The sequence below is a fragment of the Salmo trutta genome, chromosome 19 (genome assembly GCF_901001165.1).
Source record: "Salmo trutta chromosome 19, fSalTru1.1, whole genome shotgun sequence".
NCBI lineage: Eukaryota > Metazoa > Chordata > Actinopteri > Salmoniformes > Salmonidae > Salmo > Salmo trutta.
Genome location: NC_042975.1, coordinates 13,587,878 through 13,608,208, shown reverse-complemented (window position 1 = coordinate 13,608,208; position 20,331 = coordinate 13,587,878). Strand labels below are relative to the sequence as shown.

Here is a 20,331-nt window from a genome sequence, read left to right as displayed (position 1 = left end):
GTACACACAAGGTCACCAGTGTGACGGAGCAGGCTAATGATGGCTGTTTGTGATTGGTCTCTGGGCCTCAGTGTGGATGGGGGTCACCGAGGCTGCTGTTCCCAGCAGCTAGCCAGGCAATTTAAACCCTCTGTTCCTCTGAGACGGCAGCCTGCAGCCCTAGCTCAGCCAACAGCCAGGACAAGCCAGGAGATTACTGTAGCTTACACTGCAGGTGTGGTCGGAGGAATGTATGCTAAAAATGTAATCAACGTCCTACACTTGTACTCCTAATCTGTTAGCTGAGCGCTGGCTTCACAATTATTTTCTTTACCAATCTATTATGTCGCGACGGCAAGTGCAACTCTACATGTACAGGTGGGGTTTATTTGTGGCTTTGATTGGGTTGGTGATTTGACTGGGTGGTTGAGTGTAGGGTGACATAGGAGCCACAATAGAAGAGATGACTGTGAAAGTCACCTGACTGTTTATTACACAATAATACACAATACACCGCAGGACATCATGAACACTCATCCTAGACCATATTTTATTGTATAGTAGAAAAAGGTGATTACGGTACTTTTCTGCCCTGTGGGAAATTGTAATAATAATGTGTCCCACTGAGCACATATGACAATTCAACGTCTATTCCAAGTTGGTTCAATGTAATTTTGTTTAAATTATGTGGAAACAACGTTGATTCAACCAGTGTGTTCCCAGTGGGGTCCCATTCTTTAACTTTTATTTTTGGATTAGTTGGAGATGTGAATCCAACCGATCATTTGTTAACTTGACCACACATTAATAGGCTATTTATTATATTTCAAAAGTGATATTGAATTGTGTTTGGTTGTTAACTCAACCAAATATCAGCATTTGAAGGAGATGTATCTTCTGCTTGGATAGTTCCAACTGTACCACTGACTTAGTCTGGCTTTAATTCCAGTTAGTCTACAAATTAATGTTGGATTTACATCTCCATCTCAACCAAAAATCTAAATTAAAGAATAGGACTAAATCAAATCAAACTTTATTCGAAGTGCGTTTAAAGTTTGGCTTGATTTTATTTAGTTAAATCAGTTTAAGTTGCAACAAGGGTTGGAGCGAAAACCTACAGGAGGGTAGTTCGCCAGGAACAGGGTTGGAGAATCCTAGTATAAATAAACAAAATATCTGAAATTGTATTCCTATTTGAACTTTGCTTTACTTTTACATGGTTAAAGCGCAGTGATAGACATTTGGATTAACAATTTAACCAAATATCTGACACTGTTTTGCCATTGGAATTTGGTTGTGCTTTTGGATGGTTGAAAACATAATGATAACACATTGGAAATTCAACTAACTTTTTGCTGTCTTTTTGAGTGGGTGAATATTGGTGGTAATCTCATTGATCAACGTCTCAACCAAATATTACCCAATTATCTAAATTCAAATGACGTGATGTGCCCAGTGGGAAGTGATAGTTTTCCCTCACATTTTAGATGATCCCAATTCAGGATTACCAAGTACTGGTGTTCATCCATGTGAAGATTGAGACATATTCCTGTTTTATATCTCCAAAGGTGCATTTTGATCTTGGAAGTTTAACAGGTGTGTTACTTGGCATTACATCTGGATAACTATTGATCCGGACTCCACAAAATAGTATATACCCATGTAATTTAAAATTGGGAGAATGCAGAGACAGAGAGGGAGGTGCAGCTAGCATATATAGTACCGATGTGTGGTTTGAGCACGGAAGGTTTGCATAGCAGTCCTCCTACAGTATTTCTCCTTCACTGCTTTGCCAATACCTCTCATGTTGCAACGAGTTCTCATTTAGCCTGTCCCAAGGTGCAGTGAGTCAGATAATGTTTGCCAAGCACACACACCTCCTGACTGCAGTACATATGGGGGAGACTGGATGTCTTTACTCAGCTAATCTAATGGCATCATTTGGAAATGTGAGACATGACAAAAATGTTGGGAGAACGATTGAGATTACTTCACAATGGCTGTTAAACTACTGTCCTCAGAATCATTGGCACTGATCTAAAAACAGTATAATATGATATACTATCCCTGAGCTATCACTAGAGATTAAACTGTCCAAGTTGAGAGTTGCTGGGCATCTTGCTACCCAACATGGCATTTCTTTTGGGAGTTGATTGGTTTTTCAGAGCATGGATTCATTCAAGAAACGCCAATAGAAGTAAACATCTATTAGCTGGTGAAAAATGGAGAATATAGGCTTTATATGGTTGAGTTATTGGGCTAGGTGCATTCTGAGGCATTCTGTCAATAGCACTATTTAATGCATGACACCATGCCACATCCACCACTTAAATAATATGAAGACTGGGATCTCAAGACGTGCTTGGAACATTGATTGTTTCTCTTATGTAGCTTGCCATTCCTTCTGGCTTGTTCTTGTAATAAACACAGATTGTTGTCACAATTTCCACAAAACAAAAGCTATAGTTTTCCCTTGGCAGAGCTCTTACCATTCCTGTTTCACTACAGTCACATTCTTCCTGATTTGTGACAGCATAGATCATGTATTTGTTGATTTGGGTTGAAAAGAGAGATGGGGTTTTTAAGTGGTCTCTGTGTTGTTGATTTGTCTTTTGACTACATGTACTTTATTTACCCTGGCAGATTGAGACAGAAGTAAAGTTTTCTCTATTACAGTACAGTATGTGGCTGCCGTTAGATGCTGCATCGCAGGCTACTTTAGTTGGCTTTGGGCGATAGTTACAGGCTATCACTGTGAGAACTTATGTCTAAATTAAACAGGCAAATATTTAATTGACTCATGTCTCAATAAGGGCAATGTCCATGCAACATATAACTCTCAAAGGACCCCTGACCAGGCATTGATTCACCGTCTGCATCCCAAATGGCACCCTATTCCCTATTTAGTGGACTACTTTTGACCAGGGCCCATAGAACTCTGGTCAAAAGTGTCACACCACACAAGGAATAGGATGCTATTTGGGACGAAGACGATGACTTCCGACCTTATGTCGCTCAAGTGGAGTGAGGAAAGTATCTATCATCTCCATAATTACCCAAGAGGGAAGTCAATCTTTCTGCATTAGCAGGACACAGACGGCATGGCGATAAATAACCCAATCATCTCAGCCCATGGAGGTCAAGCTATCATAAATCAAACAGGAGCACTACTCACGCCCTTGAAGCATTGTAGTAAGGTTCCATCAGCTGATGTATTAGAATATGCTTTTACTCACTTGTGTCTGATACTTCCGAATCAGAACAGATATAAGGAGGCCTTCAGACACCTACTCTTTCAATTGAATTATAATATTTTTGTCATTTTTAAAAGTTCGATTAGATACTCTCTTCTTTTGTTCAGTGTATCTGCGCTATATATTCTAATTTATCCTTGTAAATGTAGTTGACCAGTTCACACATTGTCCCTGTAGCAGCATGGTGGCTAGTTTCTTCTTCTTCCTGACATTTAGAAAAAGGGAGCTCTGAGGTTGTTCTCGGTTGAACAACAGAATTGCACTGGGTGTTGTCTCCCGGACATGGACATCAGGTTCGGATCGCTCACTTAAGCAGCTAACATTTCAAACAGGCAGTAAAGTGAATTTCAGCCCCAAGTACAGCACAACTTCAGCGACAGGAGGATATACTGTGAGATAGTCTGATTCCTTAGCTGCTGGGTTCAGCAGAATGAGAAATACTTATTGCTAGGACATGCAGGGGACATCACTGAGCATCACTGGGGAAAATAAAGACATTTATCTCAACAAATGGATAAAGAAAACAATGTAAATCGCTGGTTTTCAGTCCTTGATTTTCATTTCCTTTGAAAGCAGCGATGATGACTGACTATGTGATGATCCCTGGTGTCTGATCCGTGGCACACTCCATCCCCCTAGAAGGAATAACGTTGAACAGGGATTTAGCCGAGACCTTGACGTGATTGCCGCTTGCATGCCGTGGACCGCTGCGGATGGCCGGGTGTCTGTGAAAGGTCATGAGATCTATTCCTCGAAAAAAGCGAGGAGATAATTGAGGATCGTGGATTAATGGAGTGTCATAACAACTTATCCCGTATCACCATTGACCTTTCTCCTCACACCGCCACCTTGATAGATGTACTTCATTACCGGATTTGAAAACTTGAAAATAGAATCCCTCCCCATCTTCGTGGCAGGTTCATCAATGATTGATCAGCCACTGAATGCAGGAGAAGAGAAAGGGCTGGTGCATTGAAATGACCCCATGTCATGCTAATAGATAGCACCAGAGCAGTGCCAGCGGCGGGTCTTTTCAACGGTACAAGTTTCACTCAAACAGACAATACAGGGTAGGCAAAATAGTGCCCGTAAAGGTCTGGTTTGTTTGGGTCGGTCATGTTCTGAAGAAGAAAGGAACATCATTTAGTAATCAGGCCTCTGTGTGTCACCAAAAAGCAATGTAGGAGACATTTCTTCCTTCTAGAGCCTTAAAGCGGCAATTGGCAATTGCCGGTAAAAAGCTGCCGGATGAGGCTGGAGAAATGTAATCACTCTCAAATTCATAGACAGACCTATGGATGCAAGGACTGACCATCAATGATATAAAAAGTATAGTTTTAACCATGTTTTGAGGATATATAGTGTTTGTTTATATTTACTTTGTTTACAAACATTGAAGAAAAACAAGCTTATATTTTGTGTTCTGATGTGGTATGACAGTTAAACTAAGTTCATGAGGTATTTATAAGTTATATTCTTCAAGAATCAGTGGGCACATATCATTAATTTATAAGTCCAAAAATGGATGTAGCAACTGCTGATTGTGCCTTTAACAGAACTCTGGATGAGCTTGTAGGAGTGACAGGAAGGTTAACAGATATGATGTTGGGGAATCAGTACTGCTGTGGTGGAACCAGGGGGTCTGCAGGCTGGACGTCATTAATTGATGTTGAAGTCTACTTAAGCGATAAGGCCAGAGGGGGTTTATACCACGGCTAAGGGCTGTTCTTAGACATCGCAGAGTGCCTTGACACAACCCTTAGCCATGGTATATTGGCCATGAATCACAAACCCCTGAGGTGCCTTATTGCTATTATAAACTGATTACCAATGTAATTAGAGCAGTAAAAATAAATGTTTTGTCATACCCGTGGTATATGGTCTGATATACCCCGGATGTCAGCCAATCAGCATTCAGGGCTCGAACCACCCAGTTTATAATCTGAGTTAGGCATTGCAATTCATCTCTTGTCCTCGCCGGAAAGGGTATGGCTCTTTGCAGCGATCAGGGGACATTTTCTAATGACTTCATATCAACGAGCTTTTAATATTTTGTGCGCTCATCACTTGGCAGAGATACACAGGCACCCCTCCAACCTCCTGTCAACTATCACAGGCAGCTGAGTTGGAGGAGGGAAGGACTAAGTTGATGGAGGGAAGAGGAGGGAAGGGGGAGCGGAGCGATGCTCTCCATTCATATTAAGTCCTAAAGAGGCACGCAGTGGGTGGCCTGTGTTTGCATAACTTTAAGTAAGGAATAAACACACTCTCAGCTTCACTTGATTCATCTAGACTCCTCCATTCCTCTGTACATATTCATCAGGGGGCTAGGAAACAAACCAGGCAGGATTTGATGCTGTGTTTGAAACATGGGTGTTAATCCCTCAGCAAGTGAAATAGGACAAAACTATCGAAAGTATGTCAATGAGACTGTTTACCTTTTGTTTTCATGTGGATTGGAAGATTAAATATAATTAATTGGACCCCCTGCGCGGAAACACTGTCAAACATATTATGCAAGCAGATACACAGGCACACTGCAACTCATACAAAAGCAAGCTTGCGCGCGCGCACACACACACACACAGACGCACACACACACACACACACACACACACACACACACACACACACACACACACACACACACACATTTAATACACTCACTCTTACATACACATTTAATACACTCACTCTTACACACTTAACCATCCTCCAAAGTCAATTAGTCCTGCAGCAGTAAGGTCATTGTAACCTAATGAGGTTAATTGAAAGTCTGTGTTGTGTTTTTATAGGGGACAGGTGCACCATGGCAGAGTACAACAAGCTGAAGAGTATGCTGCTGGATATGCAGCCTAAAGGCCTAAACGGCGGGGACAACAACACGTTGAGAGACATGGACCAGAAAAGAGCCCTGGTGGACACCATGTTTAAGTACCTGGACGTGGACCGGGACGGCCGTCTGGGCAGTGACGAGTTGGCACAGGTGTGTACTTCTCAGAGAATTAGATTACGGTGGGTATAATCATCAGGGCCACACTGACTGGTGTTTTTGGATGAATCTCCACCCATGGGTGAATAGTACTTCTACTATTCCCTATATAGTGCACTACTTTTGACCAGGGCCCAATGGGACCAGTTCAGCCTACTTAATGAAACAAAACGTAGTTAGAGTTGGTTAATTACCTTTCTTTGAGAAAGGTTAGGGTGAACCTCTTGTTCTCGCTCAACACAATGCTATCGTTCAAAATTAATTACAAAATGATAATGGTATAATTAAAATTGAATTAAAATTGTGACCTGTGGAAATGTTTTAGACCAATGAGTACGTGATCTGTAGGTGATCATAGCCTACAGTGCATTCGGAAAGTATTCAGACCCCTTCCCTTTTTCCACATTTTGTTACGTTACAGCTTTATTCTAAAATGTATTAAATTATTTTTTCCCCCTCATCAATCTACACACAATACCCCATAATTACAAAGCAAAAACATGTTTTTTGACATTTTTGCTAACTTATTAAAAATACCAAACCGAAATATCACATTTACATAAGTATTTAGACCCTTTACTCAGTAGCTTCTTGAAGCACCTTTGGCAGCGATTACAGCCTCGATCTTTCTTGAATATGACACTACAAGCTTGGCACACCTATATTTGGGGAGTTTCTCCCATTCTTCTCTGCAGATCCTCTCAAGCTCTGTCAGGTTGGATGGGGAGCGTTTCTGCACAGCTATTTTCAGGTTTCTCCAAAAATGTTAGATCAGGTTCAAGTCAGGGCTCTGGGCCCCTCAAGGACATTCAGAGACGTGTCCCAAAGCCACTCCTGCATTGTCTTGGCTGTGTGCTTAGGGTCGTTGTCCTGTTGGAAGATTAACCTTTGCCCCAGTCTGAGGTCCTGAGCGCTCTAGAGCAGGTTTTCATCAAGGATCTCTCTGTACTTTGCTCCGTTCATCTTTCCCTTGATCCTGACTAGTCTCCCAGTCCCTGGCGCTGAAAAACATCCCCACAGCATGATGCTGCCACCACCATGCTTCACCATAGGGATGGTGCCAGGTTTCCTCCAGACGTGACGCTTGGCATTCAGTCCAAAGAGTTCAATCTTGGTTTCATCAGACCAGAGAATCTCATTTCTCATGGTCTAAGAGTCCTTTAGGTGCCTTTTAGCAACCTCTAAGCGGGCTGTCATGTGCCTTTTACTGAGGAGTGGCTTCCGTCTGGGCACTCTACTATAAAGGCCTGATTAGTGGAGTGCAGCAGAGATGGTTGGAGGAACTCTGAAGGTGTGTCAGAGAGCCCATCAGATTCTTGGTCACATCCCTGACCAAGTCCCTTCTCCCCCGATTTCTCAGTTTGGCCAGGCGGCCAGCTCTAGGAAGAGTCTTTTTGGTTACACACCTCTTCCATTTAAGAATGATGGAGGCCACTGTGTTCTTGGGGACCTTCAATGCTGCAAACATTTTTGGTACCCTTCCCCAGATCTGTGCCTTGACACAATCCTGTCTCGGAGCTCTACGGACAATTCCTTCAACCTCATTGCTTGGTTTTTGCTCTGACATGCACTGTCAACTGTGGGACCTTATATAGACAGGTGTGTGCCTTTCCAAATCATGTCCAATCAATTGAATTTACCACAGGTGGACTCCAATCAAGTTGTAGAAACATCTCAATGATGGTCAATTGAAACAGGATGCACCTGAGCTCAATTTTGAGTCTCATAGCAAAGGGTTATGTAAATAACTTATGTAAATAAGGTATTTCTGTTTTTTATATTTAATACATTTGCAAACATTTCTAAAAACCTGTTTTCACTTAGTCATTATAAGGTATTGTGTGTAGATTGATGAGAGAAAATGTTTTTTTAATCATTTTTAGAATAAGGCTGCAACGTAACAAAATGTGAAAACAGTCAAGGGGTCTGAATACTTTCCGAATGCACTGTATATACTATATTGAACAAAACGGAAAAGCTTAGAATAACAGCTTTGCTTTAACATGTGGGTGAGCCACTGCTAATTATCAAATTGAATTGGAAAATTAGGATGGTATTATTAAATGTTTGACTTTCTATACTAAAGTGATGTGTAGGTTTGTGATCTATTTAAAAAAATAACTTTATGTCCCATTAAACAAAAAAAAGACTGTCTGCCTCCCAATTGGCACCCAATTCCCTATACAATAGTGCAATACTTTTGATCTATGTAGGGAACAGAGTGCCATTTGGGACACATCCTTTTCACTTTTATACTTTGAGGAGACAGAATCGACGTGGAATACATTAAGAACTATTTCTCGCATCTCAGCATTTTTAAAGATCTGATTTAAGATCTGATCAAATCATGGTTGGCAGTTATTAATCTTGACACATAGCCAAGAGACATTTCAATTTTTAACATTTATAAATTCTGTTTTAGCAAGATATCCATCCAAGATCAGAGAAATGAAAGAAATAGAAAGAAATGTCACTAAATGTCATCATCAGTTCTCTCAGTGTGTAAAGCAGTATTTTACTTGCTCTGCACACTGGTTCTTCCTCCCTCTATAGATGGTACAGAATGGGGCCAGATTTAAGACTCACCAAGTGCATAGTTTGCACCTGTTCTTTTCCCAAAGGAATTAAACATAGAACAAGGCTAAAATAAAGGTTAAGAGAAGAAGGAAGACCGCTAAGGGAATAAAGGAAGACAGTTGTTATATGCGACTTGGTCCCATGGTTTATATCCAGAACTAGAATGTGAATCATGGAATATAATCATTGTAATTCTATGGTTTCCATCCTCCTGTCCAGATCTCTATGAAGGAGCACCTGGAGGACAGTCTGCTGGAGTGCACCATGCAGGACCTGCTCCGCTACGATGATTACAACAACGACGGACACCTCACTCTGCACGAGTTCTACACTGCTTTTCGTAAGCCCAGCTTTAATCCCCTTTTCCCTCCCTCTCAATCTATCTCGCTCTCTTTCTCTCTCTTTCTCTTTCCCCCTCTCTCAGGCCACCTCATCAGGATAAGACCGGATCAGACCAGATAAACCTGGCTCAGGCTACGCAACAATCTGCCAATCCTCTGCCCTGTTCGGCAAGCCAGGCCTCATTATGGGCCTCTGAGCTGTGCTGAGCCGTGGCTGAGAGCACCTGGTCATCAGGACTAATAAAGCCTAATCACACAGACAATAATGGCAGTTTGGATTTGGGCTGTAACAGAGATGACAAAACCACCCTATGACTGGAGTTGCGTTACCTCTGAGAGGCCATCTCTACACCCCCCCCCCCCTTCTCTCCCCCATACATTTCAGCCAGTGTGATTAGAAACAAGATATGCGATCCGAGCCCCAAAATGGATAGCCCAGATCGAAATGGACGGTCCACCCAATTGGACAAAGCCGATAATCAGGCCGTTAGCACTAGATGGCGTGGGACAATTTTGAAGGCTTTCGCAAAAAACACAGGTCCATTAAGCCTCAACAGTCATTAACCATACAGTAGTAATAATTGGGTTTTAGTGTAATCATTGTTGTCATTATACCGTTACTTTGCTTTCAGCCTCCAGATGGGCTGTGAACATGGCTGGCGGTGGGTCTGTTTGGAGGAGGGTATAACTGATGTTTAACAGGGGGATGAAGGAGAGGGTTGGGACTAATAAAACATGTAATTGATCAGACATTGTTCCAAGGCTGATGTGCTACATAAGACTAAACAAGGAGTGGGACTATTTATTAAGAAGATATGGTTTATATTCTATGGATGGATATTCCTGCGATGAGTTGATCTCCCTTGTGAAAGGGAAATGAAGTCGAGATGCCAGGTTAGCTCAGGTGTTTCCACACAAGCTCTCCCTGTGGATGCCATGCTTGGTAGATATACTGAGCAACAACATTCACTGGTAAGAGCCCCCTTCTGCAGATGCTGTTGTGGAGGGTGAGGGTTCTGTTCCATAGCAGGCAGACAAATTTCATTCCAAAGTTGGAGTTCAGTTTGGCTTTAGAAACTCCCCTGAGGAAGTGATGGTATTTGGCATTAGAAACCCCAATCAGGAAGTGATGGTATTTGGCTTTAGAAAACCCCCTCAAGAAGTGACGGTATTTGGCTTTAGAAACCCCCTCAGGAAGTGATGGTATTTGGCTTCAGAAACCCCCCTCAAGAAGTGACGGTATTTGGCTTTAGAAACCCCCCTCAGGAAGTGATGGCATTTGGCTTTAGAAACCCCCCTCAGGAAGTGATGGTGTCTGGCTTTAGAAACCCCCCTCAGGAAGTGATGGTATCTGGCTTTAGAAACCCCCCTCAGGAAGTGATGGTATCTGGCTTTAGAAACCCCCCTCAGGAAGTGATGGTATCTGGCTTTAGAAACCCCCCTCAAGAAGTGATGGTATCTGGCTTTAGAAACCCCCCTCAGGAAGTGATGGTATTTGGCTTTAGAAACCCCCCCCAGGAAGTGATGGCATTTGGCTTTAGAAACCGCCCTCAGTAAGTGATGGTATCTGGCTTTAGAAAAACCCCTCAGGAAGTGATTGTATTTGGCTTTAGAAACCCCCCTCAGGAAGTGATGGTATCTGGCTTTAGAAAAACCCCTCAGGAAGTGGTGGTATCTGGCTTTAGAAACACCCCTCAGGAAGTGATGGTATCTGGCTTTAGAAACCCCCCTTAGGAAGTGATGGTATCTGGCTTTAGAAAAACCCCTCAGGAAGTGATGGTATCTGGCTTTAGAACAACCCCTCAGGAAGTGATGGTATCTGGCTTTAGAAACCCCCCTCAGGTAGTGATGGTATTTGGCTTTAGAAACCCCCCTCAGGTAGTGATGGTATTTGGCTTTAGAAACCCCCCTCAGGTAGTGATGGTATTTGGCTTTAGAAACCCCCCCAAGAAGTGATGGTATTTGCATTGATCTACTTTGTCTACTTAGGCATCTGACAGTTCAGCATAGCATTGTTGTTTCTTTTCTTCTGTCACCATCATCCTGTTGCTTTAGTCTTTTCCCTGTTCTGTCAGGAGGGTTTTGAATAAATGTCAAATTCCCTTCATGCTATAACTGTACAGTTATAATCACAGACCATTTTTCAGTCAGGAAAATATCTGCTTGAATTTTGGTCCAATGAGTATTTAACAAATAGTAGCATTCATAAATGATGGAAAGTTGGAGAGCTTGACTCTGCTTTACAAAGCAGAATAAGTGATGGCCGTCGAATAGCTGTCATCTCTGCCGCAGTGCCTGTGGTGGAGCTGAGATAAATGTACACTGACTCTTACACACTGTATGTGCGTGCAGTATACTGTATTGTGGGTGGTGCTTACATTTGTCCTATTTCACACCTGTATTTATTAGATGGTTTTTTGGCATATCCCTACTCCTCCTGAGACTTCCTCGGAGAGTGGGGTCACGGCCGGAGAAGAGAAGGGAGTAGAGGAAAGGAGAGGAGAGGAAGCACGATGCAGTACGAGGGAGGAGAGGGAATGCTGGAGTTAGAGGCATTGTGCCCAGAACTCCCTTCGCTGGGAGTCTATTTGTTTTTCATGGTTGCCGTTAGTAATGGAATTATAAGGACATGCCGAGCTGCGCTGGCTGGCACCGTCAGCAGATCTGCTCAATTAATCAAGTGGCTGAAACAGAGTGTGGTGGAGGAGATAGGGGAGATAGGGGTCAGGGGGAGGAGGAGGAGAGAGGTGTCAGGAGGAGGAGGAGAGAGGTGTCAGGAGGAGGAGGAGAGCGGGGTCAAGGGGGAGGAGGAGAGAGGGTTCTGGGGGAGGGGGAGAGAGGGTTCAGGGGGAGGAGGAGAGAGGGGTCAGGGGGAGGAGGAGAGAGGGTTCTGGGGGAGGGGGAGAGAGGGGTCAGGAGGAGGAGGAGAGAGGGTTCTGGGGGAGGGGGAGAGAGGGGTCAGGGGGAGGAGGAGAGAGGGGTCAGGGGGAGGAGGAGAGAGGATTCTGGGGAAGGGGGAGTGAGGGGTCAGGAGGAGGAGGAGAGAGGGTTCTGGGGGAGGGGGAGAGAGGGAGAGAGGGGTCAGGAGGAGGAGGAGAGAGGGTTCTGGGGGAGGGGGAGAGAGGGGTCAGGGGGAGGAGGAGAGAGGATTCTGGGGAAGGGGGAGTGAGGGGTCAGGGGGGAGGAGGAGAGAGGGTTCTGGGGGAGGGGGAGAGAGGGGTCAGGGGGAGGAGGAGAGAGGGGTCAGGAGGAGGAGGAGAGAGGGGTCAGGAGGAGGAGGAGGAGAGAGGGGTCAGGAGGAGGAGGAGAGAGGATTCTGGGGAAGGGGGAGTGAGGGGTCGGGGGGGAGGAGAGAGGGTTCTGGGGGAGGGGGAGAGAGGGGTCAGGAGGAGTTGGAGAGAGGGGTCAGGAGGAGGAGGAGAGAGGGGTCAGGAGGAGGAGGAGAGAGGGGTCAGGAGGAGGAGTAGAGAGGGTTCAGGGGGAGGGGGAGGGGAGAGAGAGGGGTCAGGGGGAGGAGGAGAGAGGGGTCAGGGGAGGAGGAGAGAGGGGTCAGTGGGAGGAGTAGAGAGAGTTCAGGGGGAGGGGGAGGAGGAGACTGGGTTCAGGGGGAGGAGGAGAGAGGGGTCAGGAGGAGGAGGAGAGCGGGGTCAGGAGGAGTTGGAGAGAGGGGTCAGGAGGAGGAGGAGAGAGGGGTCAGGGGGAGGAGGAGAGAGGGTTCTGGGGGAGGGGGAGAGAGGATTCTGGGGGAGTGGGAGAGAGGGGTCAGGGGGAGGAGAATAGAGGGGTCAGGAGGAGGAGGAGAGCGGGGTCAGTGGGAGGAGGAGAGCGGGGTCAGGGGGAGGAGGAGACAGGGGTCAGGGGTCAGGGGGAGGAGGAGACAGGGGTCAGGGGGAGGAGGAGAGAAGGGTCAGAGGGAGGATGAGAGAGGAAAAATACAGAAAAGAAGGGGAGACAAGTGTAATTGGTTGGAAAGAGTGTGTGTGTGTGTATGTGTATGTGTGTGTGTGTGTGTGTGTGTGTGTGTGTGTGTGTGTGTGTGTGTGTGTGTGTGTGTGTGTGTGTGTGTGTGTGTGTGTGATGGAATGTGCTTGAGGGGCAGGGTTTGCAGTGGGGAGGAATGACCCTGTCTGTGTGAAGGTCAGGAAGAGCGGCACGCGCCAGTCCCCTGTCTGTGTGAAGGTCAGGAAGAGCGGCACGCGCCAGTCCCCTGTCTGTGTGAAGGTCAGGAAGAGCGGCACGCGCCAGTCCCCTGTCTGTGTGAAGGTCAGGAAGAGCGGCACGCGCCAGTCCCCTGTCTGTGTGAAGGTCAGGAAGAGCGGCACACGCCAGTCCCCTGTCTGTGTGAAGGTCAGGAAAAGCGGCACGCGCCAGTCCCCTGTCTGTGTGAAGGTCAGGAAGAGCGGCACGCGCCAGTCCCCTGTCTGTGTGTGATCTATATGCTCCACAGGGGAAGATTACACAGGCCATCAGAAGGGTACGCTTATCACAAGGAGATCACAGCTCTCCAAGGGATGAAAATAACTACATTAGCAAAGGCACAGTCAATTAAACCCACCCGTTGAAAGACAAAGCTTCTCTCCGTCACCGGAGAACATCCGCAGTTAGTGAAAACAGCCTACATGTACATTATAAATTGTAACTGTGGACAACCTCAATCTTGATGTCATTGTCCAACAAATAACCCACACATGAAGTTGAAGCCTGCAGTGTGTGGTGGAATATCGTTAGCTAAGCATAGGAGAGAGTGACTTTAGATAACTATACTAAAGGTCTATTCCACCTGTCAACCTCCCAGGTTGGCTCCTGTCCTCTCCTCCAGCTCCTCTCTGTTCCACATTGGTGTTTTATTTGAAGGCTCATTATGATGACTCCACGGCCTTCACGGCTAATTTCCAATAGAGTATTTTTATGGTTTCCGGCACATTCATTGTGTCAGCTGTGCGCTGAGGTAATTACGTTCTGTTGGTTTGCTGTTAGCCCTTAATAATGTGTGACAGAAACAGAGAATGTCCTGTCACCACATCTCTTCCTCCACACGTCCATAGTTTTACAGTTTCCACAGGCAGACCCTTAAATATTGCCAACGGTCAGATGGCAAACGACGAGAAGTCAGAGGATTCGAGTGTTCTGCATACCACCTTGAGACAAGCAAAGCGAGTCTCCATGGCAACTGTAGGTGCCTCTGTAATCTTGGTATAATCTCTTTCGTGGGGCACTTAACAGTGCAGCCCTCCCTATAGAGAAGACGAGACGAGAAGAGGAGGACAGTACAGAAGGAAAGTGTTTACGCTCATTAACTTGTCTGTTACACTGAGTCTAAACGGCACATTTCATTGTACAGGTACAATGAGTGTCTGGATAAAGGAACTAAAGATGTCCGTACAGGGAGACTTGAAGGAGGCTTCAATAAATATAAAATGTCAAACAGAAAATATGATCCAACATCTTGAACATTGTAAAATACCACAGGGTTTTTTCTTTTTACAATAGAAACATCCAACTGTATGTCAAATGATACTTTAGAGCTATATAATGCAAATAAAATCCATATCCTTGTTAGGCTGGCAGAATTATTATCCACTTGTTTACACAGACAGCTAAATAAATCTAGAAAGGACATCAAAAAGTAATGCATTAGTGTTTCAGCAGTTGGCTGTCAGATCAAACAATTACAGGGAAATGTTGGAAGATCATTCATGTTTGCCAGCCAAAATAATTGTCTAATAAAAGGACTTCCAGCAGAGTTCACCGAGAGGATGTTTGGCTTTCTTTTCTTCTACATGAGAACTCACTGTTCATTCAAAGTGTTCATAATCTCCAATCTAATGTCCAATCCTTGAGTTTGAATAGAAGACGCTCAGCCGGGGGAAATGTAATACAAGATGGGACAGAAAAACACTTAGTTAAGTTAATGTAATATTCTAATATGTCATATCTCCAACATCATCAGTGAGTCACTTGAGCATTAAAAAGGTGAACTCTAACTGGAGAGGCGTTGTGCTACCAGCCATCTAATATCTATGATAATTACTGGAGGATAATCCTCCCATCTCTCGTTCTCTTTCATTTCAACTCTTTTCATTTCACCCCTTCAATAGTTCTTCTGTAATTAAGCGGAGAGATGCATATCATCGTGTCCTGCGGAATGGCTCGGGACAAATCTCTAACCCCTGAACACCCAGAATCCTCTACTCTTCCAACCTCCTCGCCATCTCCTTCTTTTTCCACCATCAAATTGCGCCAGGAGTCCTTGGGAACCGTCACACCATTATTCACACACAGAGGCCCCCGGCTGTTAGCTGCACAGCATGTTGTCTTCTTTTATATCTCCCTCCAACTCTCGCTCCAGCAAGGAAATAATTCATTATCATGCCTCCATTGATTCACTCTTTCTGTGGGCTTCGATGCTCCCCCTGCAACTTCAAACAAGTGTGTCTGGAAGTGGAGTTGTGTCCCACTCTACATCCCCCCTTCCCCTGGAGAAGAGAGTCAGACCCAGAGAAAGTGTTGCCAGACCCAGAGAAAGTGTTCCTCTGATCAGCTGAATCTGTTGTGAAGAACTGTACACCCTCCTGTCACCATCAGCGTAGACAACATTTCCCTGGAACAAAGCAGGTTTAAAAAACAGTTAGAAAAAAACGCCTTTTGAAAGAGTGTGATACAACAAAGATATTTGTGTTAATTGTTATTGTATTGCTTGAGTAAGTTCTCTGTAAGCGTTATCCCACGTTAAATGGTATTTGATGGCAAAAACACATAACTGCAATGAGGACTTCTGGAAAATCTGTTACGTTAGAAAACCAATTCCATTGAGGGAATACACTTTTTTTGAGATTTACATTTTTGTTGATGTATTCAATATCAATATTTTTTTAAGGAAAAATCCCAACCATTGCCTGGTATGAAGTTAATGATCATATTATACTGTGCTCTGCAGAGTTGTCTGGCTGTCTATAACAACTCTGCAGACAAACATCCCTGTCTGGTGTCGTGGGCTGAGCATGAGGAGCTGAATTGACTAACACACTACATCTGGGTTATGTCATATCGAAGAGAGAGAGGAAGAGAGAGAGAGAGAGAGAGAGAGGCCTTCAGAGACACTCTGTCAGTGTCTCCCTGACTTGGCTACTAGCAACATAGCCTTTGCCTCAAGGAAATCATGCATTTAGCCTGCTTAGTGGTAGAGAAAGCTTTTTGTTCTTCAATGTCAACCTACAGAACTCCCATGTTCAAACATAGCCCATGTTGCAATGATGTACTTACCTCTATATGAACTGTGGAAACAGCAAGGAAGGGTTCTGTTTCTTGTTTTAGATAAAGTGGTAATGTTGGTATCTCTATACTCTACAATGCAGAGGATGTTTTTGTAGGAATTAATAAGAATTTTCAAGTCAGAATAACAAGCATTTTCAAGTAATAGGAAAAATATGAATTTTCAAGTCCGTAATTAGCAATGTAATAATCTGACAGACTGGTGGCTTCTAGACCTATTTTCCAGTGATTTCCTGCTCCAGGAACCAAGACCCCAGGAGAGATCTCAAAGCAATTAATCAACTTAATCAACTCATCGTGTCCTTTTCTAGAAACCTTTGAGTATTTCACTCTCTGCCCTCATGGCTTGGTTAATAACTAAAGCTAGAATTTCATGTCACACAGTAGGTAACCATTGTTATGAACTTCTTTGCAAGAAAACCTGTCTGAAAGAAGGAGAGCCATGTAATTAACGATTGTCCTCATTGAGAGGAATGTTGAACTGACGGACTTATTGTTCTGGACTGGCAGTCGTTAAAAATGTATATCGGTCGTGTTAGTTGGTTTGGCCGTGTTATTTGTGGGCTTTGTGTGTTCTGTTTCAGAGGATCTGTAGAGATTTACAGAGATTATTTATTGTTTAAAATACATATTGCACTAGTATCATTTTGGGATTCCTGTGTTGGGTGCTTGCACACAGTGCAGTATTTCGAGAGTCGTCACTGAAGTTAAAGTACATAATTTTGGACAAAACATCAAAGTTAAAGTTAAATTGAACAGTTAAGATTGCAATATAAAACGTTCTATTTAACTGACCCCAAAATGCCAATCTGGGTTTATTTAATCTTGAAATCAAGACTGGTAAGCACAGAAGAGTATGACGTGTCCTCATGAATTAGGGCTGTCTTTTTAGTAAGGTTCACTATAAACAATATTTTTTTCTTATTATTCTTACCCTTGGCCATCAACACTGAAAGAAAATATATCAAGAGAAGAAGTATCATATCCGTTTATACTCTACAAAGAACATTTCTCTCTTGAAAAAATACTTTGGACTAGGTCAAACTGAACATGCGATTATTGCTTGAGAGGAAAGTGAATGTTATTTTCCTTCCGTTATGTCCTCAGAGGAAACAGGACAGGGTGTACTGTCACACAGTCACACAGACCAGTGAGGAAAGGTACAGTCACATGGATCGGGACAGTGAGGAAAGGTACAGTCACATGGATCAGGACAGTGAGGAAAGGCACAGTCACATGGACCATGGCAGTGAGGAAAGGTACAGTCACATGGATCGGGACAGTGAGGAAAGGTACAGTCACATGGATCAGGACAGTGAGGAAAGGCACAGTCACATGGACCATGGCAGTGAGGAAAGGTACAGTCACATGGATCGGGACAGTGAGGAAAGGTACAGTCACATGGATCAGGACAGTGAGGAAAGGCACAGTCACATGGACCATGGCAGTGAGGAAAGGTACAGTCACATGGATCGGGACAGTGAAAGGTACAGTCACATGGATCAGGACAGTGAGGAAAGGCACAGTCACATGGACTGGGACAGTGAGGAAAGGCACAGTCACATGGACAATGGCAGTGAGGAAAGGCACAGTCACATGGACCATGGCAGTGAGGAAAGGCACAGTCACATGGACAATGGCAGTGAGGAAAGGCACAGTCACATGGACAATGACAGTGAGGAAAGGCACAGTCACATGGACAATGGCAGTGAGGAAAGGCACAGTCACATGGACAATGGCAGTGAGGAAAGGCACAGTCACATGGACAATGGCAGTGAGGAAAGGCACAGTCACATGGACCATGGCAGTGAGGAAAAGCACAGACACATGGACCATGGCAGTGAGGAAAAGCACAGACACATGGACCGGGACAGTAAGGAAAGGCACAGTCACATGGACCATGGCAGTGAGGAACGGTACAGTCACATGGACCGGGACAGTGAGGAAAAGCACAGTCATATGGATCGGGACAGTGAGGAACGGTACAGTCACATGGACCATGGCAGTAAGGAAAGGCACAGTCACATGGACCGGGACAGTGAGGAAAGGTACAGTCACATGGACCGGGACAGTGAGGAAAAGCACAGTCACATGGATCGGGACAGTGAGGAAAGGCACAGTCTCATGGACCATGGCAGTGAGGAAAGGCACAGTCACATGGACCATGGCAGTGAGGAAAGGCACAGTCACATGGATCGGGACAGTGAGGAAAGGTACAGTCACATGGATCAGGACAGTGAGGAAAGGCACAGTCGCATGGACCATGGCAGTGAGGAAAGGCACAGTCACATGGATCGGGACAGTGAGGAAAGGTACAGTCACATGGATCAGGACAGTGAGGAAAGGCACAGTCACATGGACCATGGCAGTGAGGAAAGGTACAGTCACATGGATTGGGACAGTGAGGAAAGGTACAGTCACATGGATCAGGACAGTGAGGAAAGGCACAGTCACATGGACCATGGCAGTGAGGAAAGGTACAGTCACATGGATCGGGACAGTGAGGAAAGGTACAGTCACATGGATCAGGACAGTGAGGAAAGGCACAGTCACATGGACCATGGCAGTGAGGAAAGGTACAGTCACATGGATCGGGACAGTGAGGAAAGGTACAGTCACATGGATCAGGACAGTGAGGAAAGGCACAGTCACATGGACTGGGACAGTGAGGAAAGGCACAGTCACATGGACAATGGCAGTGAGGAAAGGCACAGTCACATGGACCATGGCAGTGAGGAAAGGCACAGTCACATGGACAATGGCAGTGAGGAAAGGCACAGTCACATGGACAATGGCAGTGAGGAAAGGCACAGTCACATGGACAATGGCAGTGAGGAAAGGCACAGTCACATGGACCATGGCAGTGAGGAAAAGCACAGACACATGGACCATGGCACTGAGGAAAAGCACAGACACATGGACCATGGCAGTGAGGAAAAGCACAGACACATGGACCGGGACAGTAAGGAAAGGCACAGTCACATGGACCATGGCAGTGAGGAAAGGTACAGTCACATAGACCTGGACAGTGAGGAAAAGCACAGTCACATGGATCGGGACAGTGAGGAACGGTACAGTCACATGGACCATGGCAGTAAGGAAAGGCACAGTCACATGGACCATGGCAGTGAGGAAAGGCACAGTCACATGGACCATGGCAGTGAGGAAAGGCACAGTCACATGGACCATGGCAGTGAGGAAAAGCACAGACACATGGACAATGGCAGTGAGGAAAGGCACAGTCACATGGACCATGGCAGTGAGGAAAAGCACAGACACATGGACCATGGCAGTGAAGAAAAGCACAGACACATGGACCATGGCAGTGAGGAAAAGCACAGACACATGGACCATGGCACTGAGGAAAAGCACAGACACATGGACCATGGCACTGAGGAAAAGCACAGACACATGGACCATGGCAGTGAGGAAAAGCACAGACACATGTACCGGGACAGTAAGGAAAGGCACAGTCACATGGACCATGGCAGTGAGGAAAGGTACAGTCACATGTACCGGGACAGTGAGGAAAAGCACAGTCACATGGATCGGGACAGTGAGGAACGGTACAGTCACATGGACCATGGCAGTAAGGAAAGGCACAGTCACATGGACCATGGCAGTGAGGAAAGGCGCAGTCACATGGACCATGGCAGTGAGGAAAGGCACAGTCACATGGACCATGGCAGTGAGGAAAGGCACAGTCACATGGATCGGGACAGTGAGGAAAGGTACAGTCACATGGATCAGGACAGTGAGGAAAGGCACAGTCACATGGACCATGGCAGTGAGGAAAGGTACAGTCACATGGATCGGGACAGTGAGGAAAGGTACAGTCACATGGATCAGGACAGTGAGGAAAGGCACAGTCACATGGACCATGGCAGTGAGGAAAGGTACAGTCACATGGATCGGG

At 45.1% G+C, this 20,331-nt stretch overlaps 1 protein-coding gene across 1 annotated transcript in view; it reads left to right on the top strand.

The window, feature by feature from the left end:
• The window catches only part of LOC115154018 (follistatin-related protein 4), a 260,009-nt gene that overhangs the window by 162,009 nt on the left and 77,669 nt on the right, over positions 1-20,331 (top strand). The window contains exons 5-6 of the mRNA XM_029699782.1: positions 6,029-6,219; positions 9,022-9,142. Of these exons, the coding sequence (XP_029555642.1) occupies positions 6,029-6,219; positions 9,022-9,142 (312 nt within the window). The remainder of the gene's footprint in view (positions 1-6,028; positions 6,220-9,021; positions 9,143-20,331) is intronic.